The sequence below is a fragment of the Puntigrus tetrazona genome, chromosome 7, assembly GCF_018831695.1.
Source record: "Puntigrus tetrazona isolate hp1 chromosome 7, ASM1883169v1, whole genome shotgun sequence".
NCBI lineage: Eukaryota > Metazoa > Chordata > Actinopteri > Cypriniformes > Cyprinidae > Puntigrus > Puntigrus tetrazona.
The window spans coordinates 12,665,760-12,693,707 of record NC_056705.1 but is presented as its reverse complement, the minus strand read 5'-3'; the positions used below and the strand labels follow the sequence as shown (position 1 = coordinate 12,693,707).

Here is a 27,948-nt window from a genome sequence, read left to right as displayed (position 1 = left end):
GATAAAATTCACGGTTTTAAGAATGGCATTACCATGATCACAACGCACCGCAACAGTGAACACCCACATTTTCAGAGGCGTTGGTTCTGAAAGTATTTTTGCTATTCATTTTCTCTATAAACCTTATCTTCCACAAATAGCTTTTAAGATGATTCACGTTACAAACTTTCACTCGATTCCAAAAAAGTAAGTGGAAGGTACTTTCTATTATTTTTCAAAGCAATTTAGTAAATATAAACAATAAATGTTTTCTGTTTTAAATTATTTATACAATTAATTATTTGATTTTTTTTTTTTTTTTTTTTTACTGAGCAAAATCACGATCATATTATTCGTTTCTTTTAGCTTTTCCATGAATTCAGTTTGATGCTTGGTTCGAACTGCATGTTGTGTAGTTTGAGAGAAACACGGTTGTCTTCCTACTGCCAGCTGCCGAAAAGAAGAATTTAAACTAGCTACTACTGTATGTGGTCAAATCACACCGTCCCTCTTCCCTATTTTCTGCAGTACACATCGGTGCGGTGGTTACTGACTGTTAGGCTCAACTAAGATCCTTGCATAATTTAACTAAACCATCTGGAGTTGCAATGATGTTGATATATGTAAAGCTTTTTTAAAAAAAAAAAAAAAATGAACGCATATCCCAGATGGTAGAGAACAGCAGACATTATTGTAAGGATAATATAATGTAGAATGTAACAGCGTGACGACAACCGGTTTGAGCAGATTTTTTGATTTCCACTGTAAGCAATTGTTTTTCTTTGGGCTGGTCCTTAGCAACTGCCCGTGGATACAGCCAATATCAAGTGCTGGTTTATGTTCAGAAATGCTGTTAATACTTATCAGACCTTGCTGCACTGAATATGCAAGTTGCAAACAGAGGATATGTAGATTTATATAGAAAATTGTCAATTTTTGTCCATATATGTGTGTGTGTGTGTGTGTGAGTGAGAGAGAGAGTGTGTGTGTGCGTGCATTGAAATGTATACATATTGACAAAGCAGTATTTGCAAGGAGCTGGCATCATTAAAATGTCTGCAGTGTATGATCTTGTGATAAAGGCATCAGCAATGGACAGTGAATTCGCTATTAAGAGGACAGCGTGAGACAAGCTGGCGTTTCCGATGATTAGTTTCATCATTTCCTTCACGTTTTGTCAGCATATAATGTATAAATGTTTTTTTTCCCCCTCTGTGGTCTGTAGTTCATAAGATAAAGTGAATATTTCTAAAGAAAAAAAGTCTTTGGTGATGTTTATTCACAGCCCTCTCGGCACTACTGTTTTCCCAAGACACCTACGCGCGTATACGCTCCCACACACACACATATTGTGGGATTTATTTTTTATGTTATATAAAATCTGTGTAATTTGGTACTTTTCTCCAATGAATTCATAGCCTCGTTTCCATTACCTTGCATTAGAAAGATGCATTTTTAAATATCCATGTCATGCTGGAATTGGTTGACGTCAACGGCATGTTAATAATTGTTAATTTATTACTATTATGTTGTGGTTTCAAGTTCCAGGAAATATATGAAATATATAAGCCCAAATTGTATCGGCTAGCTTCATATAATCGTATTAACTGATTGAAATTAATGCTTTTCTTTTTAGAGAAGATGCATGATTTTTATCAGCTGAAAAGTTTGGGGCACAGAAGTCTCGAGATTAGAATATATATTTTAAAATGAAATAAGTAAATAAGTTACCGTCACTTCATCGAGGTAAACTGTAAAAACATCTCTTTTTGGGCAATATTTATATGTGTTTCACACAACTATTTACAATATATTTGTCTACAGGTATTTTGTATAGTGCGTAGCCTACAAATGTATTTTTGTGGGCCTATCTCTTCATTTTCACACATAATGCACACAAGTGTACCGATGGTGAAAGACTCTGTGCCATTGTAGCACTACATGAAAGTTAGCAATGTACATAAATAACAATATAGACATTTGTACAATAGACAAGTATAGTAGACAGTATATTTGTAGTAGGTCTACCTATTCTACACTATATTCTTTATTTAGGTCGAACTTTTTTTTTACACACGGTATATACCCTATTTTTTCAATTACTTATAACCTATATGTTGTCTTTCTCTTTCAAAATACATTTACAGAAACGATCGGTTAGCTATGCAGAGCGGAATACTAGCTGTCTAGGAATTTGCCGTATTTATTGATTTTATTTAGATATTTCACACGTGTTTTACCGAGGCCTATATGTATTTTACACTGTATTTAAGAGTTAATTCGTGCGTTCTTCTCGCGGTATTTTTAATTTTTTTTTGTTTTGGGCAAAATGTAAAAAATTCTTGCACTCGATATTCAGCAGTAGGAATGAGGCAATGCCCTAACTAGTTCCCTTTAATTCACAGAGAGCATGTGAATGTGAGTTCACACACTCCACCCACCGCAGTCTGTCAGAGAGTCCCACGGACTCCGGTCGCACTTTTGCTCCGAGCGCGAGCGCGAGGCTGACGTACGCGCGTTTTTTAATCGAACTGTTCCGTTTACCATGTCGAGCGCGACCGAGGCGGCTTAAAAAAGAAGCGGAAAAGCATCGCCTTTCGAGTAAATCAACGGAGGATTTAGGGGAGTTCATATTTTACGCCAAATATCCGCTAAAAACCTTCAAGAGGATGTTTCGAGTTTGGGATGTCGCCCTATTGATATGCTTCTCTGCCTCGGTCTTGTTCGTCGGAGCTGAAGGCGTATCAGGTGGGTCTGCTGTTTTTAACGTTGCGTGGTTTTTTTTAGGAGCGCGCTTCCCTGACAGCGCGTGCGGGACATCCTGCTCGATTCCCGAAAGCTGTGACGTCAGAGATGTTTTCCGCTGTGTTCTTGTCTCGACTTGCTCCTTGTAATTTGTTAGTGCTACAAACAAACAAACAAACAAGAGAATGTCACTAACTCTGTCACTTGGTTCTCGAAAGCTGTTTTTACTTCGTATCTCTTCGTAATGTTATCCCACATGTTAAACCCCGCAGAGCTCCCTCCACCGAGGAACCTGACAGTTAAATGGGAAACACCTTTCACTCTTCTTTTGACATGGGAAAAGCCGAAGGATCTTGACCCTGATTGTAAAGTGAACTACACGGTGTACGTGAGAAGTTCTCTGGTGAGTCACCTATTACCTTTGAATTAACTGCATTTCCGCTCGGAAACCACGGGAGAAATCATATGTTTTATATTTCTGCTTGTATGGTTTTATCGGTTTCTATCGAGGGATTTGAGATTTTAGGAATAAATATGTGAACCTTTGGGGTCAGTTTTATGATCAGTTAGTTACACTGTACACTGTAAGTCTGAACCTCCCCACGTTTTGGTTTAAGATCCAAAGACTGTCTAAAAAAAAAACAATCCCCCAAAGATTAATATGTTTGTTAATCTGAAAGATGAGCGGTTTATTCCCAGACGTCAACCCCACAAAAACGTGCTGAGGTCTATAGTTCACGAGGAAAACGGTCCCAGCAAAACAAGAGCGAATATGTAGCTGAGCCAAAATTCCTCCGAGATGATTTGTAGAAATGCACACTTACTGGAAATGTTCGGTTATTGTTCTCTTTTTACGCCGGATACTAAAGGTGAAGGTTCTCATGGCAGCAATCATAAAACAATAAAAATGGTTTTGTTGTCCCACATTTCACTCGAGCCAAACCATGACAGGTTATAGTACAAGCGAACCTGGCACGCTTTTTGTAGCACAGGAGCATGTTCTCGCTAATCGCTCAATTAACCGTGTATGAGAAGCACTGAATAAACACCGAAATGGAGTCTATAGTGTGTTTTTGTTTATCTGAAGTCTACTAAACAAAATTAGGTCAGCTGAACTTTATTGCCACAAAAGACGGAGTCATAGTCTACACTGGGTTTGTTGTCATCGTTGCCCTTTTCCGTTTAAACAGCCTTTTCTTCGTGAGTGTTACGGTACAGGAGGCGAAGCAGACACAAGGATTTTCTTAATCTGCTCAGTTTAACAATACAGCTAGTACTAATATGATACCTCTGAATACTTTTAAGACCGCTGCGTCTGTCATTGTTTGACTTCTGCTGCTGGAAAGCTGGTACTACGCCAGATAAAACACTTAAACGGTGTGCTTCCTTTCACAGCCCTGTTTTCACGAACTCCCGGGATGATGTTCGCACAAAATAAATGAACTGTAAAGGAAATGTGTACACATCGAAGCAGTTATAAAAAATGCAAATTGAGCCCTTGCAATCGAATAAGCTTTTATCTGACGTGTATTGTAGGCTCTTATGACACACATTTGAAGCGAGTCGTGTTCTGATATCTTACACATTAGTTAGAGACTGATAATCTGATTCGGATGGCCTTTGGTTGATTTGATTGGTACCTGTGGTGTTTTAGGGAGTTTCGGAGTTAAACGTAGCAGTTCTGAAAAGTCACCTCCGTCTAGGAGAACCAGTCGGGTTAGCAAACCGCATGAAGTTTGACGCAGGCTTTATTTAATTAGAAAATAGTTGTCAGAGGAAGAGGAAACAAATCTCTATTGTATATTAGCAACTTTATTTTTTAAATGTTATGTTTGAAACTGTACTCTCTCTGTCTGTCTCTCTCTCTCTCTCTCTCTCTCTCTCTCTCTCTCTCTCTCTCTCTCTCTCTCTCTCTCTCTCTCTCTCTCTCTCTCTCTGTATAATAATGCTATATAATGCCATAGTGCTTTTAGGTACTTTGCACATTTTCAATCATTGCATAATTGAAGTCAGTGAGCAATGTTTATTTTCTTACATATTATGGTCTTTATACAGTGAAAGATATTACAAATGCTAAGTATTTTATGTGGTTTGTCTAAATGATACTTATGGTTTGTTTTTTTTTCTGAGCTGCAGGCACTGCTTGTTCAACATCCGCTTGCTGTGCATTGTAACAATAATGTATACATATAAATTTGCTAAATTATATATTTATAAATTTTATGTTTTTTATATTATTTTTTACATCTTAGTGCTTAGTAAAGATATATTTTTTACATCATTTTTTTATTTGTTTTATCATCTTGAAAAATCTGTAATTTGGGGGAAAATACCCTGGAAAGGAAAAACAGGGAGGTTTTCGTTAGAAGCAAGTGACTAATTTGTATTTAGTATAGAGTAGTACACACACACACACACACACACACACACACACACACACACACACACACACACACAGTACAAGCATTTTACATAAAATCCTCTGTCACCAGCAGGACTGTTCATCAATAGACCTAAAAAATGCCAAGAGAGTCCAAGACACAACCATCAGATGGGATATCTCCAATGTGAATGGAGTGTGTGTCATTGTTGCAGTGAACCCTGACAACTGTAAAAACAAAAAACAGAGTCCATATTTAACCACGATCATCCCTCCACCTACAGGTACCCTCTCATATTAAATGCTCTTAGGTACTTTGCACATTTTTAATCATTGCATAATTGATCTTAAGTCAGTGAGATATGTTTATTTTTTCATATTATGGTATTATTGGAGACAGAAGAAACAATCCGCTGATGATTTTACTTAAGAAGAAAGTCACAAGATCAGTTTATATTATTATTATTACACACACTTGTATTGAGCAGCCTATAAAATAGTTTTCAGCTTATCCATTCTGTAAATAGCCTTTTTTCTGCTTTACATTGTGACAGGATCACAAACGTTTCCTCCCTTTCCCTCTGACTCAATATCTTGTTTTTTAAACATGTTAAAAATTACAGAGGTTGCTATCCAAAGTATATTTTCAGGATTTTTCCAAGTTTACATTTCTACATTTATTTAAATAATTTAACTGCATACATTTAAAATATTTCAAATTATTTTAATAAATATATTTCAAATAAATGTTCCTTTTATTGAAGCAGTATTGTATGTGTTATTTACTATTTTTAAATCAAATTTAAAAAGAAGAAAAGCAGTTTGTTTCAATATTTATTGTTAATTTTTTACAATAAATGGGGAGTCCGATGAATAATAGCATCTTTACTGCTTTCCAACATAATCTACAGATTAATTCATGAGTTCATGGAATTTTTAAATTCAAGTGTTGGGGACTGATTTGTAATCTCCATGTTTATTTCAGCGGTGCTGGTGGAAAACGTGGTCTGTGAGTATTCCCATAACAAGCTAAAGTGCATTTGGAGTCCTGTTGTTGTAGTCAAAGACCTTGGTTTTTACTACTGGTATGTAGCTCTTTTTCTTACCATTGTTTTGTAAATTTCCATTGCATTCGTTGCTTCTATTCTAACCTAGAATTCTAACCTGTGAATTTCAGGTCACGTGAGAATAATACATTAATAAAGTGCAATGATATGAAGTTTAGAGAATGTGTCATACACGATGCAGAACCCAAGGACACAATGCTGAACATGTTCTACCTGTTCAATGGCACTTATGAGGGTAAACCTGTAAACAACACTTTAATGGGGGACCGGCTAGAACAGTACGGTAAATATAATTTTTTTTTTTAACATGCATGGAAAGTCAATTTTCACAACAGCAAATTGTTTGAGAAAAAAATTATATTTCATTAAACTATACTTTACTAAACCAAATGAATTTGTATGAAATGTTCTTTTAAAGCAAAAGCAAAGTTCAACATAGAGTCCATTATAAAGTGTCCATCTGATAGTGCAAATCACTGAAATCAAAGTTCAGTATTATAGTGTATGACATATTCATGTGTTCTAGTCTACTACTAATAAATTTATAATCAAAAACAATTTTTAAAGGAGTATTTTCAAAAAATATTATTTACCAGAATTTATTTAGGAGAAAAAATGCTGTATTTCTGAAAAAAAGGACTCCTTTCTTTTTGTGGTAATAAAAATAGATAAGTGAACAATAGCCTTTTTAAAGTATAAAAGCAAGAAATATTGTTTTATTGAAAAAAACTGAAAGTTAGTTCTGTCAAACAATTAATCGTGATTAATTGCATCCAAAATAAAAGGTTTACTTTTTTATTTTATTTATTGTGTATATGTAAATACAAACACATGCATGTATATATTTAAGAGAAATATGTTGTTTTTATGTTTATATTTAAAATGTAAGAATATAACTATATAAATGTAAATATTTTCAAGATATATACTATACAATGTGTGTCTTTTATATAAATGTAATAAATATACACAGTACACACACATATTATGTAAACTAAATCAAATAGTTGAATAAAGTCAATGAACAGCCCTAGTTACGTTAAGGTAACATGGCAAACGCTATAGAGAATAGGGAGTTAATTTTTTATATTTTCTAATGTTAATCGCCTCTTAAGTTTCTTTTTTGGGGCTCCCTTTGCAGTGAAACTAAACAAACCTCAACTCACGATCAAGAGAGACGGGCAGAATCTCATTCTTCAGACAACCAGATTGTCAGATGTGGAAACGATGATTAAAAACGTTGAATGCTACGAATACAACTACACGTACAGCGTATGCGATAAGGCAAGTCATGTTGTATATTTTTATATTCAATAGTATAAGATCATTTTATTCACTGTTAAGTTTCACTAAAGGTTTAAATGCGCATAAAACCGGCCTCTTTTGATGCTTGAAGAGTATAGAAGAGTATATTTAAACAATGTGATATGTATCAACACACGTTTAAAGCGTTGCCTTGACAGAGCTATTATGGCACCGTGTAGTGTAATTCATAATGTCATGTTAAACAAGACTTGGCTTAGTATATTCTGCAATTTCTGATCCTATGTTTTCCTGTGGTTGTGTTTGCAGGCCGCCCCAGCAGCAGTCATAAAATCAAGCTCGCATGAACTGAACTATGACTCAAACTGCATGTACAAAGCCAGAGTCCAGATCATCATCTCACAATATTGTTTACGAGGGAAGAGTGACTTGAGTGACGAGGTGGTATACGGTACGTCTGGGCCCAGCAATAAGCAGCATATTCAACTATGATAATCACTCTTTGTTTAGATTGTTATAGTAAGAAGCCAGCATCAAAGGGAAAACTAAAAAGATGGCAGGACAATTTAGTGACCTGGACCATTTTAATATAAAGTTTGTGGAAACTGTAAAAATAATACACTTTTAAACTGTAGTTGATATACAGTCACTTGCTTTCAAATGTGCTTTCCTGTGGTCTTTGACGGTTGAACTCGACTGTTTTTCTTGTGTTGTGTCATAGGAGAGAACAGAGATCCAAATTTGCCTGCACTGCTTGCTGTCATTATTATCCCGCTCATAGTTTCCTGTTGCCTGACAGTGTCTCTTGTGCTGCTCAGAAGGTGATGAATGATTTAGATCTCCATTGTTCTGCTAAACAATACAATTACGCCATGTTTTCCATATTACATATAGATTATTGTATTTTTTTTAACATTCTTTATATCCCATCTGCATGTCCCGTGAATCTGAATATTGACTAGGCCCAGAATGAACTGAAATCCAAATGTGCTTGTGCTTCCTTTAGACATAAAGACATCATATTCCCAAAAATCCCAGAGCCAACTCTCATCCTCAAGGACATGCTCATCAACAACATCAAAATGCCAGATAATCTACGGGTAAATATGCAGCCGATTGTAATTTATGAGCTTCACAATGAGATTAATATCTGAAAATCTGATTAATATTTTTGATTCAATCTCTAGAGCCCTTCAGATGGCAGACTGTATGTCGCTATTGAAGAAGTCGTAGAAAGCAAGATAAGTGTTGAACCTTATTGATACCACAAATGCGACGCACAAGCAGGTATAAAAATGTCTGATGACTGACAATCTCCAGGACATCAGCAAGGTCTCAGGGTGAACTTAAAACTTACACTGATGGGAAAATGACTATGCAAGGAGGAGGATTAAACTCCTGTTGTCTGTTTCATCTGCTAATGAATAATGTACTCCACCTACATGTTTTGGATGGACTTCGGCCTCACTTATTACAGTTGCCAGTAAATTGCTCTTCTTGGCATTGAATGTTTTGTGAAGATAAGAAAAGTAATCAACAGACTTTCCCGGGGCAAGTTGGTTGGCTCTGATTATCCGGTATGCGAAGCTCTCTCCGTACCCACTCGATGGATCCAGAGGCAGGCGGATGTCATAAGCAGCTTCGTGCACCTATATAGAGAAACACTGCAAAAAGGGTCGTGGAAGGTGGAAATCGTGACCCTTGATCTCTTTCACACCATTACTGAACTTTCCTATGCTTGTTTATACATGCATATATGGAGTCGTGGGTGTTCTTGCACACAGTTTACAAACTAAATGTACTGCTACTAAAATTATTTTGTAACAAAAAGAAAGAAAAAGAAAAAAAAAAACAAGGTTTTCTATACACTGTGAATTGTTACATGTATTAAAGTGTGGTTTACTGTATAGCAGAAAGAAAATTTTTCTTGACTTTATGTTTATTATGTGCACATTTTTGAGCAGACAACGTAATGTATATGGAATATCACATAAAAAATATTTGGACAGCATAAATTGTATATAAAATGAAGTATATACCTTAAAAGTTAAAATTGTGTTTATTTTCATGCTTTCTGTTTCGTGTCAAGTTTGAGAAAATATGGAATTTGTACAATTAAATTGTTTGCAAAACTAGGCATCCTGGTTGGAGTTGGATTATTTAAATATTTTGTGCAATTAAAAAAAAAAAAAAAAAGTGGTCACTAAATTTTTAAGTCGAATTTTTGCTATTAATAAACCAATAATGGGCATGCTAATAAGCAAATAGTTAATAGTGAGGATTGGTTCCTAGAAAGTGTTATCACTTGTTTATTGTCAGCAAAGGAAAGACTAAAAGAGGAAGAGGAAGAAAAAAACAGTTGGAGGTCCAATAGTAACTATTGTTTTTGCAGACAGTATAGCAACTACGATTAATATTTGCATTTTTTAATCTAAATTCTTAAACGTTATTTGAGCTGCATAAATGCCAGGACAATTTGTTTTAAGAAAAGTTGCTTGATCACATCATTGACTTGTATTGTATTGTTTTGTTTTTGTGTTACAGGGTTAATGGATAACACATAGGTTAATGTCCTGAAAACTTTGGCTATTAATAGTATATTTCTCCATATTTGAACAATTGCTAAATGATTAATTTATTATTTAACAACAACTTAATTCGCGCTTGGTATGGAATAGTTATTTGCTATAGATGCAAACTGTGTGACTTTTTATTGTTTCACTTATCAAAAGTTGATTAAAAAAATCCAAATATATTTCAAAAATAGCTAATTTTGTTCCAAGCTGCTTTTGGGAGAAAAAGTGGCTAGGGTAGCGTTAAATGTTGCTAAATTTAGCAACAAAATTGCTAAACTGGCAACGCTGAGGGAGTCCGCCATGTTGGCTCAAAGCATCTTTTTAGTTGCGCGTAGAGCTCCCTCTACTGGCAGCCCTCGGAGAACCGAAATGGCGGTAGTGTGGTCCTGATGCTGCTGGACGCCGATGAAGCCATACGCTGTGCAGTCTGTCTCTAAAGCGGGTCTGATCGATTTTTATTGGCTCGGTCTCTGTGGCGCAATGGAATAGCGCGCTGGACTTCTAATCCAGAGGCTCCGGGTTCGAGTCCCGGCAGAGATGCAGTGCAGCTCGCGGATGGGGCATGTTGATTGCTTTTATTGTGCATTTAGTACAGATGAGGAATGAGAGTCTAACAGTTTAAGGCAGCTGCTTATCTGTGCGCGTTGACTAAAAGCGCACAGAACAATGTAAGAAATGTAAACCCTGAAAAATGAAAAGCATTTTATATGAACTGCTTAGAAAAAATCAGCATCCAGTCATTGTATTTTTATCAGCATGAATAAAAAGCTTAAGATTCGCTTATTTCATTAAACTTTCTCTCTCTCTCTCTCTCTCTCTCTCTCTCTCTCTCTCTCTCTCTCTCTCTCTCTCTCTCTACACGCCTAGTGATGATTCAGTCATGATAAAATAGTTTTTACTTTACATAGGCCTGTTAATCTTATATTTTTATTCTAACGCCTATTATTTCTTAACCCTCTCACACATGTGTAACGAGCACCTAAAATTACATTTTTACCCCGTAAATCATTTCTTTACGGCCGAACAAGTTGATGCCTAGACGGGGGTAAAACTAAAAATGAATCAAACTTTCAAATAGCAAACATTATTTAAATACCATCACTTAATCTGCATAAAATACTTCAAGCTACCGTGTATTACAAACGTATCTATGAATAAGAGAGACAGTGTAATACAAATCAGGAATATCGGAATGCGTCAAAATTATATTTCGCATTATCATTCATTATCCATCAATCAAAACTAACATCCCGTCATTTTGTCACTTGTCCCAATTCTGTCCCGTATTTCAAATTCCATCCAGCAGGTGGCAGAGCACGCGAACATATGAATAGGTTCAGTAAACGTTAGTGTGAAAGAGATCATGACAGTAACCCCGGGGTTTCATATTTGACAGCGGAGTGATCTAAATACCCTTGTATAGCCAAACTGCAATTACATTACTAGACAGGTTTCAGTTCACGACCGTGCATCTTCGCTGGCCGGTTACAGCACATCTGACCATCAGCAAAAATGCTATGTCAACATTTTGCCCCTCAAAGTCCTTCTCCTCGCAACAAGGCTGCAAGGAGGAAAATGCGAGTCCAATCTGTACGACGCGCATGAAGGAGAAGGTTTATTTTCTTCGCTCCCGCGGGGTCTATTCTTTTGTCGCTGTTGAGTTCTAGAAAGGGAGGGCGACTGAACTGGGCTGGGTGAAAGGAAATAGTGATGGGCAGTTCGAATCAGTTCAGCGAATCGGTTCTTTCGATCGTTCGTTTCAAAGAACCGATTCAATATTTTAAGCACTTCAAAGTATAGATAACGATTCCTGTAAAATAGAACAGAGGATTTAACATCTTTTTTTTCATTTATTTATTATAAAATACTCATCTGAATACATCCAAATAATATTTTTTCTTTTTAACAATACAAAACATAGTACTCTTGGTAAATTGTTTATTTAATTACATTTTAGGTAAACGCACGCACAAACTTGTGAAATGTTAAAACCTCCATATCTGCATATGAATGTGTTATGTCTATCTGTTTAAATTGCATCCATATGTATATTTATATGCGTGTTGCTATTGTTTATTATAATACTTGTTACACTTAGTAATTGCACTTGGAAGTAACTATAGCATATGTAAATAATGCATCGATTTAATCGAATTAAGAAAAACTGTATTCAACCTGATAGCAAAGTAAGTCTGATTTAGTGGTGGCTGTGCTTTAAAATGTATTTAGGTTATTATAATCTTAATTCAAGTGATGAAGAATTTGGAAAGAGACAGTAATCAGTGTTGAATACTAGGTTACAGATTTGACATTGATGAACAATTGCAAAAAACATTACAAATTTACAAAAGGAATCAAATGTAATGAGTTACGTTACTTTTATAAAGAAATTGAAATACGCTACTTATTACATTTTAGAAAACTTGCAGTCTGTAACTTCCAAATGAACCTTCCCAATGTTAATTGCATATATTCGAAAAAAAGATTCAAATATTCCAATAAGGATACATATAGACCTGTACGCTACTTTTTTGTATCACAACGAATCGAGCATGACAGTTTTTGGTTTATTGATTCGGTGAGTTGAAAACCCGGATCGGACTCACAGTTCAAAGAACATACGGGTCAAAAGACAGTACATGATTTTTGGATCAACGTATTGACGTCAGTAAGATATTCAGGTGAAACACCTGGATAACCAAAAGTACTCTGGTCCTCATACTGGTCCAAGAATTCGGCGGGAAAAAATGTATTCAGTTACCAGAAATCTGAATGGAACTCTTTGCTCCGAAAAAGAACGTTCTGATTCACGATTCAGTTTGGACTCGAGAATCCGCTCATACAGCAAGTCTGTGAACAGATTCATTGAAAAGATTCGGTTCAAAAGAATGATTCGTTCATGAATTGGACATCGCTGAAAAGAAACAGAAAGGGAGGGAGCAGCTGCTGACACGAGAGCGAGGGAGAGAGAGAGAGAGAGAGAGAGAGAGAGAGAGAGAGAGAGAGAGAGAGAGAGAGCGATGAACAAGGAATGTGCCACTAATAAGAAACCGGAGCGTCGCTGAGGACGCAAGAGAGGAGGGCAAAAGAGAGAACGACTGAAGAAAAACGACTAGAAATGCGCTAAAAAGTAGCGAAGGGGGGCGAAAAGGGGCAATACACAGCCGATACGTGAATGGAAGGATTATAATCCACCGTTGGAGGGATTTTGACGCTCCCCATGCGGAGATTTGAACCATGCAGGGACTGCTGCTGCTTCTGAGTTTGGCGTTGAGTTTTCACAGAGGTAAGGGACGAGCCACGATCTCAAACTTGTGTATGTGTGAGCGCAAACGAGAAAGAACGTGTGGCAGATGTGTGGAGGATTTTTTGCAGCGTTCGTGTCTGCTCCGGTCGTAAAGGTGCAACGTGACCTTTGCGTTCCACGCGCAAAGTTAACGGTGCTGTCGTTCGATTCCGTTACGACGGGGTTGACTATAAACTCTGCCAGCGGCGTTCCCTCCCGTCAAACATGCTCTCGTCATGAGAATACAAATTAGACGAGAGGTTTGAGGGGGAAAGGACACGCGCCCGTGCACACGTTCATGCGTACGCACGCAGGGGGTCTTTGACAGACTCCCGCATCAAGAAACGCACCACTTCGCTTGCTCACGCAGGTAATTCCTGCACCTGCGCCCGCCTGACACTTACAGTCAAGCACGCTGGATCACGAACAACCGACTATTTCCCCCGCACGCAGAACGGGTTATTAAAATATTGCATTGTCGCAAATCCAGGTGCGCCTGTATTAATGTATCCAGCGAGTTGCTAGGCGACAGCGCCGAGCTCTACCTGTTAGATTACGGCATCTTTTTCCCGTGATCGCGCCTATGCGGACACCCTCCCTATTGTCTACTGTCACACACTGCATGCGTGTGTGTGTGTGTGTGTGTGTGTGTGTGAGTCAGAGAGAGGGAGAGCAGGTACAGACCACTCCATCATAGGTGAGGGGCGTGTTTTTGTCCCGGCAAGGTAGAACGGATGATGTAAGCCATTCTCATAAGGTCCACAATCAAAGCAGAAACATGCATATTCATCGAGAAATACCTTTTGAAAACAGGTCCAGGTGACTCTTGATGGCTGCTTTGAACGTCAGCATGCGACAAGATCTGGGGAGATTGGAGATTCAGACAGGGCTTTGTTCAGCATCACACAATGTTTACAGCTGTTATAAAAAAAAAACCCAAAACGAGGCAGAATACAGAATGACTCATTAGAGTGAATGAAAGTACAGTGGGAAATGCACAATGTGCAATACAGGTAACAAAAGGAAAATGAATTTCTGGTCGTTTCCTCTGCGTTGTCCTGAATTTGATTTTGTGCAAAACGAAAGGCAGAATGTGACCAGTTTTTACCGATTTGAAGTGTCCGAATATTAATTTAAGTTTTGCATACATCGGTTTTGTCGGACCGACTGTACAGTAATGCACATGCACTGATGTCATTTGTAATGATTTATTGCTATTACGTGTTAAGGTGGAACGTATTAAGGTATCGGCGCTGCTAACATACTCAGGTCAGTCGCCTCAACTCACAGAGCAACATGACTTGGCATGTAAGTTGGCCATTCAGATACGTTTTTAAAGAGGTGCATTACTGTAATGACTTCCATAAGGTTAGCGGAGGCAATTGTGATGACCTCACAACAATGCAGCCATTGTCTTTCTAGTAAGTGTTTGATGGTGCTGTACACAGCGTAGCAATATAGGTCAACGTTAAACACACATTGTGAAGAACAGTAACCTGCCCAAGAAACGACTCCATGCGCATATACTGTAAGGGATGTCCTTTGCTGTCATGCGCTCGTATCCTTCCGAGTGCGCTTCATTTCCACATGCATTCGAACCTAGACAAAGTACAGATCAGATATATCAACGTTTCCAATTTTTGTTAACCTAGCAGGGTTTTTTAAATCTCATTACGGGTCCGTCAGGCATTCCTAAACATGTCAGGTGTTGTTTTATTTGTGCGTGGTGCGCTTGTTTGTAATAAAGAGGTCTGTAATTTTACAGTGACAAACGGTTGTAATGTGAGCTTAAGCATCAGGCCCACTCCATCTTGGCAGCCAGGAGTCATTCAGAAGCAATACTCTTAATAAAACCTGAAGTCGTCCCATGAATCACGCTGGTACACAGGCATGTCCTTTACAAACTAAAATCCATATTTCATTTAAAACCATAGGAATTTGTTACTTAAGTTAATAAACTGCTTTTCAGGACAACTTAAAGAGTAAAGAAAGAAGAAAAAAAGTAGTTTTTTCTCCACGGATGAATGCAGGAGTGGATATTCAGCTTCTGTTCATGAATATCTGTGTTCCCGCTGAGTTGAGTTCATTCATCTCTAATCAAACTCACCTCAACCAGCTAATTATGGTCTTCAGGTTCACATGGAAATTAACGGCAGGTGTGTATGAGCCGGGTTAGAACTGAAGGTAGATCTCCACGAGCTGAGCCCACCTGCTCTATTTGTAATGATAGCTCAGACTTTTTTCATGCACCTTTTAAATGATTTTCATACGGCGCAACAAAGACACCGCAGACGCGCTGTATGACTTGTGTGCCATTTGCAAACCGCACGATAACTTTGTGTAAGGAAGGGAAATTGGTAGGGAGGGAAATTTTGGTCTCCATTCCACATCTTCAAACACTGTCTTGTATCATTTATGTGACACATTGATTCACCATTTCTGGATCTGAGCACAACTGAGAATGGGATTTCGGACCTTCTGCAGAGGGTATCAGCATAAAAATTACAGCCTGTTTCTTATGAGAGTGAACTGGAATTTTTTTTGGTGATTCCTTCCAAATCTGTATGACTTTTATTTATTTATTTTTCTGTGGAGCATAATAAGATTTTAAGAATTGCCGTTTTCCCCACACAGTAGAAGTCACTGTTAACTGAAACTATTTGATTACCCACATTCTTTAAACTATCTACTTTTGTGCTCAATACAGGTTTCTAACAACATGACGACAGATTTTTTTCATTTTGGAATGAGATGAGATCTGATTAAACAACCAATTTGTGATATTTAGTTTCTATTGCATACTAGTGCAATCTTCTTTTATGGTGTTTAAAACACAAAGTGTAACAAGACCCCAAAATTCCATTTTGTTTGCACTCGCTTTTTATCTTTCAGTTCATGTTTTGTTTTTATTTGTTTTGACCTTATATTTCTTAATCAGACTGTAACTCTTCAGTGAAAATGGCAGACTTCTCTAGTGACTGATCCTGTCATCTAGTCTGCTCAAACTCTGCCTCTTTCTTACAACGAGTATGTTTGTATTCAGACCGGCCTCCATCCAATCAACAACCGATGACAAAACCAAGTCCCCACCTTACTTTTGTTTTAATGCTTAAATGCGTCACAGTATGAAAGCAAATACCTTTTGCTGCTTACGGTTCATTGCAACCAATTCATTATTCAGGCAACCCACCGACTACTTGATTACAAAAATTATATATATTGATTATCTTTTTTTCTAATGGAAGCAAGTGGTGTGTATGCAGGTGCGGTTGTGTGTGTAGGTGAGTCTGTAAGACAAAAACAGCACTGGGGACAGGTGGGTGAAGTTGAGGGACTGAACTGACAAAGATTGGAGTTTTCTTTTTGTTGTTGTTGGGGGGTGGATGGGTGAAGGGGGAGCTAGAGGGGGGAGTGCTCTAGGCCAGAGGGAGAGAAAGGCATTATTACTCATGCCTGACTGCTCTCATAGAAGAGGCTGCTCGCACCCTCTCTTCTCCGATCTCTTTCTTTCTCTCGCTCCCAATGAATATGAGGGGGGAAAAGTTCAAAGGCTGGCTTAGACGAGGATCTTTGAACCCCCCTCGCCTCTTTTAGGGGCTCCCACATCCCTTCTCATTGAAACGATTTTGAACACGCCATGTTTCCCTTCACACGAACAGCCTTCCATTCATTCACATTGTGTTTTGTCAGCATTAGCTGTTATTTTGTGCTGTTTAAAGAAATGGTTCAACCAAAATGAAAATTCTTTCTCGTTCATTCACATCATTCCGAACTTTTTTTCTGAATTTTCTACATTTATTTTTTCTCTGTAGAACACAAAAGCATTTTTTTTCTGTACAACGATAGTTACTAGAGCTTTCAAGCCTCAAACAGGGTGCGAAAGCGTCATAAAATACCATAAAAATGAATAATAATGATTGTGAATAGTATTCTTTATCAAGTCAGTTGATCACTGATTCAATTGATCTGGTTCACTGAACTCCCTAGAATGATTTGTTAATGAATTCACATCTGACTCAATTGTATTTCAGCCAGAAATTAATAATTTGTATTTTTAAAGATGTCATGGAAATGGTGTAGTTTTTTTTTCTTTTGCAAAGTCTGACTTCGAAAACCCAGCAATACCTAATACTTGAGACTGTTATAAGGGCTGTTAGAGGCTGTTTGAGTCTACTTTTAACACCTTTAACTTGTTTTTGTGAAGTTGAAAGCTCAAGTTCCCATTCTTTGCAACTGTCTGGACAAAAACCGACCCTAACTTTCTTCTTAATTTCAACTTTTGAGTTTCGCAGTAGAAAGTAAGGTTTGCAGCAACATGTTGGCAAGTAAATAATGATACAATTGAAATTTCCGCTGAACTGTGCCTTTAAAATTGGTCCTGGTCCTGCATTGCACATCTCTTTCTTTCCAGAAATGGTTTTGTCGAGTGGCCCCTTGTTCTGGCCCTCGCTCTGCTTTTCATTCTTTTGTCATTCCTCACTCCCTCAGTCTTCTCATTTTTCCCTTCTCCCTCTTTCCATCCCCCAGTTCGTTTTCCCCCTTCCCTCTTTCTAATAAGTTCCAGATGTGTTTCTTGCATTCCTGTAGTCAAGAGGAGAGGGGGAGGGGTCATGGAATGGGAGAGGGAAACAGGGACAGAGGAAAAAAAGAGAGAGAGAGAGAGATGAAGCACATGAATTAAAAGAGAGCGCATGATGAAGAGGCCACTCTACTGTAGACACTGATGAGATTCTCCTCAGTTGTGTGTGTGTGTGTGTGTGTGTGTGTGTGTGTGAGTTTTTCAGACACCCCTCCCACCACTTCCCCTCCCCCACTGCAATGGAATGTGGCTGATGTTGATGGTGATGTCATTTCTCGTTCTCTGAAGTTTTTAAATCAGGGAGGGCTGATCAACGAATTGGGCCAATCGGCCGGCCGAAGAAAAACCATTCGCAGTTGGGGAGACAGCGAGGCGTTCTGCATCAAAAGCATTATTACCGGTCACCCGTCGAGGTTGTGGACCAAAATGTAGAGCTGTTAAAACGCTAGCTGTTCTGGTGCTGACTCAATACAAAGATGCATTGTAAATGTGTGTTTTTTTCTACCCTAAAGTCAATGTGTAATCAAAACGGCCCCTTTGACTGTCCTAACACATGTTCTTGGGTTTACCGAGAATCAGTCATTACTGCAATTTAATCCAAGAACAAAAAAAAGTTCACCCAAAAGGGAAATTCTGTCATTTATTCACCCTCCAAACCTCCTCGAAGTTTCTGTAGTCTGAGGAGCCTGAAATACGATGTTTTGAAGAATTTTGGTAACCAAACAGCTGAAGGTAGCCATTGTTACTTTATTATACCTAATGCATTAATTAATGTAATTAATGAATTATGAGCTTATATCAAACCTATATCTAAACTTTTTGTGCAACTCCGTTTTTATGTGTCTTACTGCACGTTTCGTCACAGTTTCAAGGAGAAATGTTCACGGGTGCATTATGTGAACCCTAGCACAATTTTATTATATTGATATATAGGTATGTATTTCTGTTTTTATTATGTTACATATCCAGGGACTGTTGCTAATGGTTAATGCTCTATCATGTTTGAAATATGCACTTCACCAAATCAAACACTAAATCTTCCCGATAGTGTTAACAAATGCAAAACTGATATAGAAAGGCTGCAATTGATGCAAGTGTGCCGTTTTAACTTTTACAGAGATTTGAAGTGTTTTGTCGGACTGTAGTTACTTGTACACAAGTTTCAAACCAGAGCTCTGTCCACCTTAAATATCATGACTGAGGTGAGACTGCTGTCTGGGCACCGCAGCATTGGCTGTGTGTGTGTGTGTGTGTGTGTGTGCACTGTGGAAGGGTTAAATGCAAAGCACAACTTCGAAATTTGGGATACCGTACCTGGTCACAAGCTACAAGTTTTTGCGGGGCAGGGAATGTGACGTCTTTATGTCTGAAGGAAGACAAGCAAATTTGAAACGCAAATTAATGTGTTTCCATATTTTCAATTTGCGATTTCACAGATTTTTTTGACAAGCAAATTACCCCAAAACAATGTCATGACAAACTTTGCGTGAAGTATTCGCCTGTCAGAATACCTAAATGTAAATGTGTGTGCGCATATTTTGCAGAAAGCGTTTGCTAGAAAAAACCTTGGCAAAGGCCGCTGTTATGCTTTATTAATAAAAAATTAAAAGAAGTCCTGCCCTAATTTCTGAGTTAAAAATTAAAAATCACCCATAAATGGGTTAAATTTGGCTGTCTGACGTGAAATATGTTGTGAACGTTGCATTGTAAGCATTGACTCGAATCTAGTGATAAACACATTAGGAGCGTGTAAAAATCAATCAGACATAAATGACTCCTGGCTAGTTACTCATAAGTGTTGCTCATCTTTAAATCGGCATGGAAGGAAATTCCTACAGTCGAGTGGAACGCCTGCTTTTTCTATGACTAGCGATTTCCAATCGTTTGCATCAAAGTACGTCAAAGTCATAAAATAAAAGGCATATGATGAAACAGCAATAAATTCTCTCTGCCTTCTGAGAGCAAGTTTAATGTCAGATTGTGCGTGTTTCCTCATATGCGTGCACACACAAACACACACACATGCACGCACACATAAAACACATCTGGCATTCCCAGCCTCTTGATATTTGTTTGGAAAGCCAAATATTTAGTGCATTAAAAGGACGTCTGTGAGGTATTAGGTAATACTTCAAGCCTCGGCCCATTGGAAGTGGACGGTCCATCCAAGCATTAGCATAGCGCTCTGCTGATGACCCTTGAGGTTGCCATGGTCACTGTATGTAATATTATGTCAACGTTCCCACAGTAGTCATGGCAACAATAGCTCCAGCAGCGATTCACACAAATAAATAACGTTAAAATCAACTGTATAAATGCTGCAAGGAGATGAGACCCGGTGGCCGAGAATGGAGCGAAATGGGGAAAAAAGCGAGAAATAATTTTTCTTCCCTCCTATTTCAAATAGATCGGTTTCTATAGCAACGCTGGGCTGCACAGATAGAGGGACAAAGAGCAAGAAGGAGAGGAACGAGGGATGGAGGGGGAGAAAAGGACAAGGAGAGAGAGAGAGAGAGAGGTGTGAAGAGGGAGATGAGAATAAGAGAGCGACACGGGGAAAGAGGTGTTTCTCCTCGCTGTCAGGAACGGCAAGGGCGAATCGAGAGGAGCAAAGCGGGGAAATGATGGAGGGAAAGCGTTGGTTGAGGCTGCACACAAATAAGAGGAACATGAGGAAAAGTGCTCGTACACGGTTAGCTAGTAACGGTAAAAACAGGCTGTCTGGGTGCTTCAGGTTTTGCTAGGCAATTTTTTCATTGCAGTTGTTTCCACATGACATTTTAACGGATTTAAATGTTAAAAAGCACATTTATTAAATTATTCAAATGTTAAATAAGCATAAGGAGGCCTCTTCCACATGCAAAAACATGCAATGCATGCGGTACACACATTATTTTAATTTTCAAAAACGTCAAGAAATCGTCTGACTGTGCATTTATCTAACATTTTTCAACTGTTTAAATGTTAAATAAGCATAAGGAGCTTATTTATGCTGCTCCACATTCAAACACATGCAGTGCATACACAAACTCATACACACACACACACACACACACACATATATAACACATACATATGCTGAAAAGTATAAATAATAAATACATCAATGGAAAGCTTATTTATTCAGTTCTCAGAAAAAAATTGACACTTATGACTGGTTTTGTGGTTCGGGGTGACATATTCAAAATCATTGGGAAGGTTTGACTGTTTAAATGTTAAAAAGCACATGTATCTGTTTGTTTAAATGTTTTAAAGCACATTTAGTCAACTGTTTAAATGTTAATGAAGCACAAGGAGGCCTGCACACACAGCCAAATGCATTCTCATGCATACACACATAAACACACATGAACGTGATCATACGTTCATGCATACACACAGCCATATGCATTCTCACACATACACACATAAACACACATGAACGTGATCATACGTTCATGCATCATACGTATGCATTCATGCATACACATATGTTCATGCATACACACAGCCATATGCATTCTCACACATACACACATAAACACACATGAACGTGATCATACGTTCATGCATACACACAGCCATATGCATTCTCAATTGTAGTCCTTAAAAGGTGACTAGGTGACAGGACACTTTATGTAACTGTTTAAATGTTAAAAAACACAAAGACAACTGCAGAAACGAACACATAAGCAAACCACATTCATGCGTACACACGCATGCTTGCAAACAAGCAAAAAAACTTTTGGGGTAGTTTTTTGCATACGTCAGCTGTTGCTATGGTGACGCCACACTATGAGCCAGTGAAAGTGCCTGATTGGTTAAAGAGCTGAAGAGCAGGGGATGAAAAAAGGCATGGAGAGAGGGGTTACTGTATAGGATGCATTAAAAACGGGACAGATGTAATGATTATGACAGCTTTATGTGCACTAATAAATGATACGGCGATAATTTATCAGTGACAGCGATGCACAGAGCGGTTTAACGGGCCGGCGTCATCTGAGATCTGGAAAGGCCAATAAAATCATTTGAGCATCGAAAGCATTGAAAGTGGCTGTCTGTTCTTTGTCGAGGTGTCACATGTTGGTTTTCTTGCCGCTCCGGCACAGGCACCTTGACCGCAGCAGGTGACGTATTCCTTGTCCAGACACACTCCTTTGTTGTCTGAGAGCGGCTAGCGCATGAAGTCACACAAGTGTCTGGTCCGTCGCGCTGCATGCGCACCGACGAGTTTGAACAGCTCGGCTCTTTTTGTCTGACGTTGTGACAGTACTGCTTTTACTGGTATCTAGGATTTTTACCTCGAAGGGTCTGTTTTGATTAAAGGGTGCCAGGAAAGGTAATGGGGACAGTCCTTTTTTATCTTCCATTCTCATTTGCCATCTCAAAAAACATTGGGTAATTGTTTGACTGGCACTAAAAGAATGGAAAAAAAAACTGTTAAGATGTGATGCTATTTCCAGATACCTTTATTTTCTATTAAACATGTTACAGTGAGCTAATATTTTTTAGCCTCAGACTGTACAGTGTAGTTAATGTTTAAAAACAGTACGATATCATAATTGAATCACACCGGGAGAAAAAAAGAATTTCTGTCTTATTTTCCGATACAAATATCTAATCATTCTTAAATCGCGATATAAGCAAAATGTCATTGGGTTATTGTTATTTGAACTAAATAAACAAACAAATAAATAAGACGGTAAAAAAAGGTTCTCTTATTTATCGTTTTTGTCTGGTACGAAATAATAATAAAAAAGGTAATTCATAAAATAAATTATTTTAAAAAGAAATTACAGTGTCACCATTTTTTTTAACACTGGAAAAAAATGGTTTTCCTTATTTAGTACTTTTGTCTTGTTTTCAGTCCAACTATATAAACACTTTTAAATTATTCAATAGTAGTAAAATGACACATTATATTATGTCTTGTTTTCTGAAAGATTACCATGATTTTGTAAGTTTAAGCTTAAAAAATCTGTTGAGATAAGATAAATCTAATTCATTCGAAGGGATATATCTCATTACAGATATTTGTTCTTGTTTGAACACTTTCATTATTAATTAATCCATTTATTTATGTTTGGAAATCAAGACAAGTTTAGAATGTTATAGTGGAAAACAAGTCAAAAATACTAAGTGTCTTCTTTTTTTTTATTCGTTTAAAGAGATCTCCTTTTTCAATATATAATCCACAGGGTTCTCTCTGGTTAATGGGGAAGGGGTGGAGCTTATCCATTTTTATCTCTATTCATGAAGGGGTTTCTATTTAAAATGACATCACCTCGGTCTTTGTTGCGCATTTGAATATTTCCGTACTGTAACGCACACAATCTGAAGGCGTTTCGTCGGATCCAGTTAGTCCTGGATTGCAAACTGATAATCTTCAGGATTTATGTTTGTTGACAGAAGTGAGTTTGCTGGTGTGCCGGGTTTGCGATCCGGCGATCCCTCGATGAGAGGCTCTTCTCTCAGGTCGGTCAAGTGGTGTGTTCCTGACACGAGTGTGGTGTGTAAGTGTGGTTCGGAGTGTGTGTGTGTGTGTGACCACGTCTTTGTGCGGTCAGGACGTTGGCAGCGTGGCACGGACTACTGCTGGTACCCAGGGATCAGTGACTCAAGAAAATCAGGACACTCTAAATTTGTCACTGCAGCATAACCCACATAATGAAAACTATACAAGCCCTCTCTCGCTCTCTCTCAGGTCCTCTCTCATTAGTTGCCTTTTACTCCCTCTCCAGCCATGTCTCTCTCCATCGCTGTATTTGTGCTTCTGTCCTCATCTCCCCTGTGTCTTTCTCTCTTTCCTCTTTTTCTCCTATCATCCTTTTTTGTTTCCTTTTGGTTGATTCATAAATAACAAGCTCATGCAGCGAGCACTTATAGGGGAGGTCGGGTCTAGTTATCAAACAGGAAGCCGTCAGAAGCGCTATGTCTCACTAAATATTAGGGTTTGAGTCAAAATGCATAATGTAGTGAAATCTCTCATATAATTACATTTTCTTTTGCTGTTGCCATTGGGTAAACAAGTGAACGCGATAAAACAACACTGACATACAGCCAAGCAAAAGTTAGCAATATAAAATGGATTTGAAAGCTCGACGTGTTGTTTAAAAGATAGATGGAAAAAATGCATTCAGGCCAGTCAAGATGTAGATGAGATTGCTTCTTCATTGGAACAGATTTGGAGAAATTTTGCATCACTTGTTCACCAATGAATGCTCTGCAGTGAATGGGTGCCGTCAAAATGAGAGTCCAAACAGCTGATAAAAACATCACAATAATACACAAGTAATGTACAAGCAACCCGCACAACTCCAGCACATCAGTTAATGTCTTGTGCAGTGAAAAACTGCATGTTTGTAATATACAAACCAATCCAAAGATGTCGACTGATAGATAAATATGCACAGACCAAGCACCATTTAAGCACCAGTGAAAACTGATGGCTGACAGTTAAATAATGTTATGTTTTTGACAACTTGCCACAAATAGTACACACACACACACACACACACACACACACACACACACACACACACACACATATATATATATATATATATATATATATATATATATATATATATATATATATATATATATGTAATTTACTGAATTTTATTGGTTTCAAGCTATTTGTTTTAGCTACATTTAAATACAATTTAGCTGACTAACTTTAAACTAAGTTTATTTAAATGTAGCTAAAAGAAATCACTTAAAAATGTAAGTATAATTTTTTTTTCAGTGCAGTTCGCTCAAGAATGAAAATTCTATTATCGTTCTGTCTCACCCTCATGCCGTTTCAAACATGCATAATTTTCTTTTTTCTGCAGCTCACAAAAGATATTTTAAAAAATGTCACTCCGGTGCGTTTTTTAATCTACACAATGAAACTCAGTGTAGTCCTATGTTTCTTTGGACCCCACTGACTTTTCTATATGCATGTAGTTTAAAAATTCTGAGCTATTCTATTACACTGCTCAGTCGCAGAGCAATAGAGTACTGGCTCAATTCATTCCAGCGTGTAAAGTGACCACTCTAGTTATTTAATTAATCATTTTGCTGAATGAAATGCAGTTAAACGTTAAACAACAAGTGCAACTAAAAATAAAGAACATCTTTTATAGCACTTGAAAAAAAGCTGCTTGAATCAGTTCTCTACTTTTTAAAACTTTTTGAATCTGACAGCTCCTGGGCTCCAGTGGCCTCATGGGATAGCAGAGTGTCCTTTGGCTGCACACCTCAGAGTCTCAGTGGATATCGGATCCGCATATTGTTCACCTGCTGTTTCATTAATATACCACTCGTTTGACATACTGCTTTTCGCCTACTGTACACAAATTTGTATTTCCTCTAAACACATCAAAGCCTTCAGAGAGTTATTAATCCACCAGCTCTCTCACTTTAGCAGTATGCTCTATAAACACACATTTCTATATGCATAAAACCCTTTAGGTGGACGACGAATGCAGATGAGTAATCTTCTATAGAAAGGAGTCATAAATACACTGCTGTTTTACAAGACGGGTAGCTGTAGAACGCATTGTCACGTTGAGTTGCATGACCTCCCTGTGATGTAATACTGTTAATGGATAGATATGGATTTTAGTGAAGGCCAAACACTGGCCCGCTGTATAATAACAACGTCTATGATAACTCGATGCTATATCTTCTGTAGAGAATGCAGGGCTAGAATTTAGACACAAAGTGATTATGCAGTTGCTAAGTGTGTGTTGAGTGTGTGTTTATGTGGTTGCTAGGTGGTTGCTTACTGGCTCAAGTTATAAGAACCCACCCATAAGAATTTGCGATATTCTGGACCTTTAAGATGTTTCGAGTCACACTTTCTCTGCACGTTTTATCGTCTTATGCTAAAAATCTGATCTTGTTTAACTTTGCCCCATTTGAGTTCACCCAAAAATGACAAAACGTGCTTCACTTACATATATAAAATATATGTAAGTGACATATATAAAAACATTTCATTTTTATAATTTTTATTTTTTGGATTTATATTTATTTATTTCGTATTTTAATTTGATCAAATTTATTTTTATATATTTTAGGTTAGTTCAAAAGTTTGTTTTTATTAACTTTTATTACCTTTTTAAAATATGTCTATGTAGGTTAGTAGTATTGTTAGTAGTTTTAATACTTCAGCTTTAAGTTTTTAATTAGTTGCCAAGGTAACTGAATTGAATTTGATTTTATTTTGTTAAACTTTTTTTATATAACGTTTATGTTTTTGGTTCAGCCTCAATCACCTAAACTGATCTGGTTAGCGACAGCAGCATTGTTTCTACAGAAGAAAGTCAGTCGCACAGGTTTGCTATGACATAAGGTTAAATAAATAAACTTTGGTGAATGTTTTATTTTTGAAGCGCATGACGCAAAGGAGTTTGGGATGCCGGAGTACCACATTAACTGCATTATCCTACAGAATGTATGATGTTTTCGTGGTCATTAGAGCATTGTTTCCTCTTGTTTGCCTTCATTAAATTTACCCGAAGTGATCACGGCTGTTGCACGAGAAGAAGAGGAAACAGACATGGAGGGAAAAAGAGGGAAAGAGAGAGAGATGAGGTCACGGGGGGATGAGTGGGCATATGCCAGTTGTTAAGAAACTGAGAGAGATGGGGACCTACAGAGGAATGCTGGAGGGATGAGAGACGAGAGAGAGAGAGAGCGAGAGAACAAGAGAGGGCTAGAGGGCTGATATTTAATGTGATAAATGGATTGTGACAGCGTGTCTCCAAACCCCCTCCAACCAGAGAGGAAGACCACAGAAATAGAAGGCAGAGCTGGGGAGAGAAAAATGTATTTAAACAAGAAGGATAGAAAACTGCGAGGAATTGTGCAAAAATGACAAAACGGATCAAAAGTAACGGCTGTTCTTGTTAATATCGCCCCAAACTAGATGATGGCGTTAACAGGGATCCCCATAGGAATGTGAAGTTAATTCTGTCATCATTTCCTTTCTTTTGTGCCTTTAGTAGAAATCCTGAAGACTGAGCTGGTTGATCTTTTCCACACAATATTACTAAATGGGGCTTCGTATTGGACGCTAAAGAGCTATAAATGATCACAAAAGTGTTCCATGTGACATGACGTATGAAACTGTGTTGTTTTACATTATTCAAATACCATTACAGTATGCAATAACATTTTGAATATAGGCTTGTTGATGCATTTTAACTTTCCCCTTTTCATTTGTTTATTTGTGTAAGAAAGTGTTGCATTCAATTACATTTATTTTGTTTTATTTTAACTATATTTCAATGAAAGTAATTTTTATCTGTATTTTTTTTTCTTGTTTTTAGTTTTGCACGCAAAAGAAATGCATACAGGCCAGAAAAGATGTCTAGCGTTATTTTTATATTAATTACATATATATTATATCATGGAACTTACATTTTTTTCTTTTTACATTTTCTCATTTAAAAAAGTAATTTTTCATTTAACATTTATATTATACTCAATTTTTATTTCAATCAATCAAAAAACAGTTTTTAATAGCTTTGGTTTTACTTAACAATAACAACACTGGTTTGAAGCCATTTACTACAGAAACAAAGTACAATTTAAGTTGCTTTAATATTCACAGAAAGTTGTGACATCCACCCTAGTGATTCATATATAACTGAATCAGTTCATCCGGTTTACAAAAACAGAATGATTTGTTCATGAATCAGACTCTTCAGAAGTTCGACTCATTTGATTATATGGTGGTCAGAGACAGTCTCAGCTCACTGAGGACTGATCAGTAACAACATTGAACTTCAAGCAGTTTCTTACGGATACAGCTTTGGCATTTTTGTTGTACATACATCTATGGACCACTTTTATGGTACTTTCCTGACTCCTGGGATGTTACATTACCAATCTTTTAAACATAAAGGGATAATTCTGTGAACAAAACCCCAAAAACCAAACAAATCATACATATCATATTTATATCACTCCTTATACTGTAGTGCATGGAAAAGAGAAACTGACACAAGCTCTCTTTTTGTGTTTTACAGAAAAAAGAAAGTGTTAGGGTGGATAAAAATGATGACAAGGCTTTCATTTTTTAAAAGAAGACAGAAAAA

General features: G+C 37.5%; 2 protein-coding genes and 1 non-coding gene across 7 annotated transcripts in view; all 3 read left to right on the top strand.

Annotated features, from left to right (window-relative positions):
- The first annotated feature begins 2,419 nt into the window (after nt 1-2,419).
- il13ra1 (interleukin 13 receptor, alpha 1) lies at nt 2,420-9,571 on the top strand. 2 transcript variants are annotated; one of them, XM_043244988.1, is made up of 10 exons: nt 2,420-2,727; nt 2,997-3,127; nt 5,217-5,388; nt 6,090-6,189; nt 6,282-6,454; nt 7,313-7,455; nt 7,744-7,885; nt 8,156-8,255; nt 8,441-8,534; nt 8,622-9,571. In XM_043244988.1, exons 1-10 carry the CDS (start codon nt 2,649-2,651, stop codon nt 8,694-8,696), a joined length of 1,209 nt encoding a protein of 402 aa, XP_043100923.1. In that variant the 5' UTR covers nt 2,420-2,648; the 3' UTR covers nt 8,697-9,571. The 2 variants fall into 2 exon arrangements, with proteins under 2 accessions (XP_043100923.1, XP_043100924.1); XM_043244989.1 differs by having other exon boundaries at nt 2,421-2,727; nt 5,220-5,388.
- A 905-nt stretch (nt 9,572-10,476) lies between these two features.
- trnar-ucu lies at nt 10,477-10,550 on the top strand. Its single transcript has one exon. It is a non-coding gene; the product is annotated as a tRNA-Arg (tRNA).
- A 2,475-nt stretch (nt 10,551-13,025) lies between these two features.
- The window catches only part of kirrel1a (kirre like nephrin family adhesion molecule 1a), a 31,854-nt gene continuing 16,931 nt past the window's right edge, over nt 13,026-27,948 (top strand). For all 4 annotated transcript variants that reach the window (XM_043245735.1, XM_043245733.1, XM_043245734.1 and 1 more), the window contains exon 1: nt 13,026-13,296. In XM_043245735.1, the coding sequence (XP_043101670.1) occupies nt 13,248-13,296 (49 nt within the window). In that variant the 5' untranslated portion in view covers nt 13,026-13,247. The remainder of the gene's footprint in view (nt 13,297-27,948) is intronic.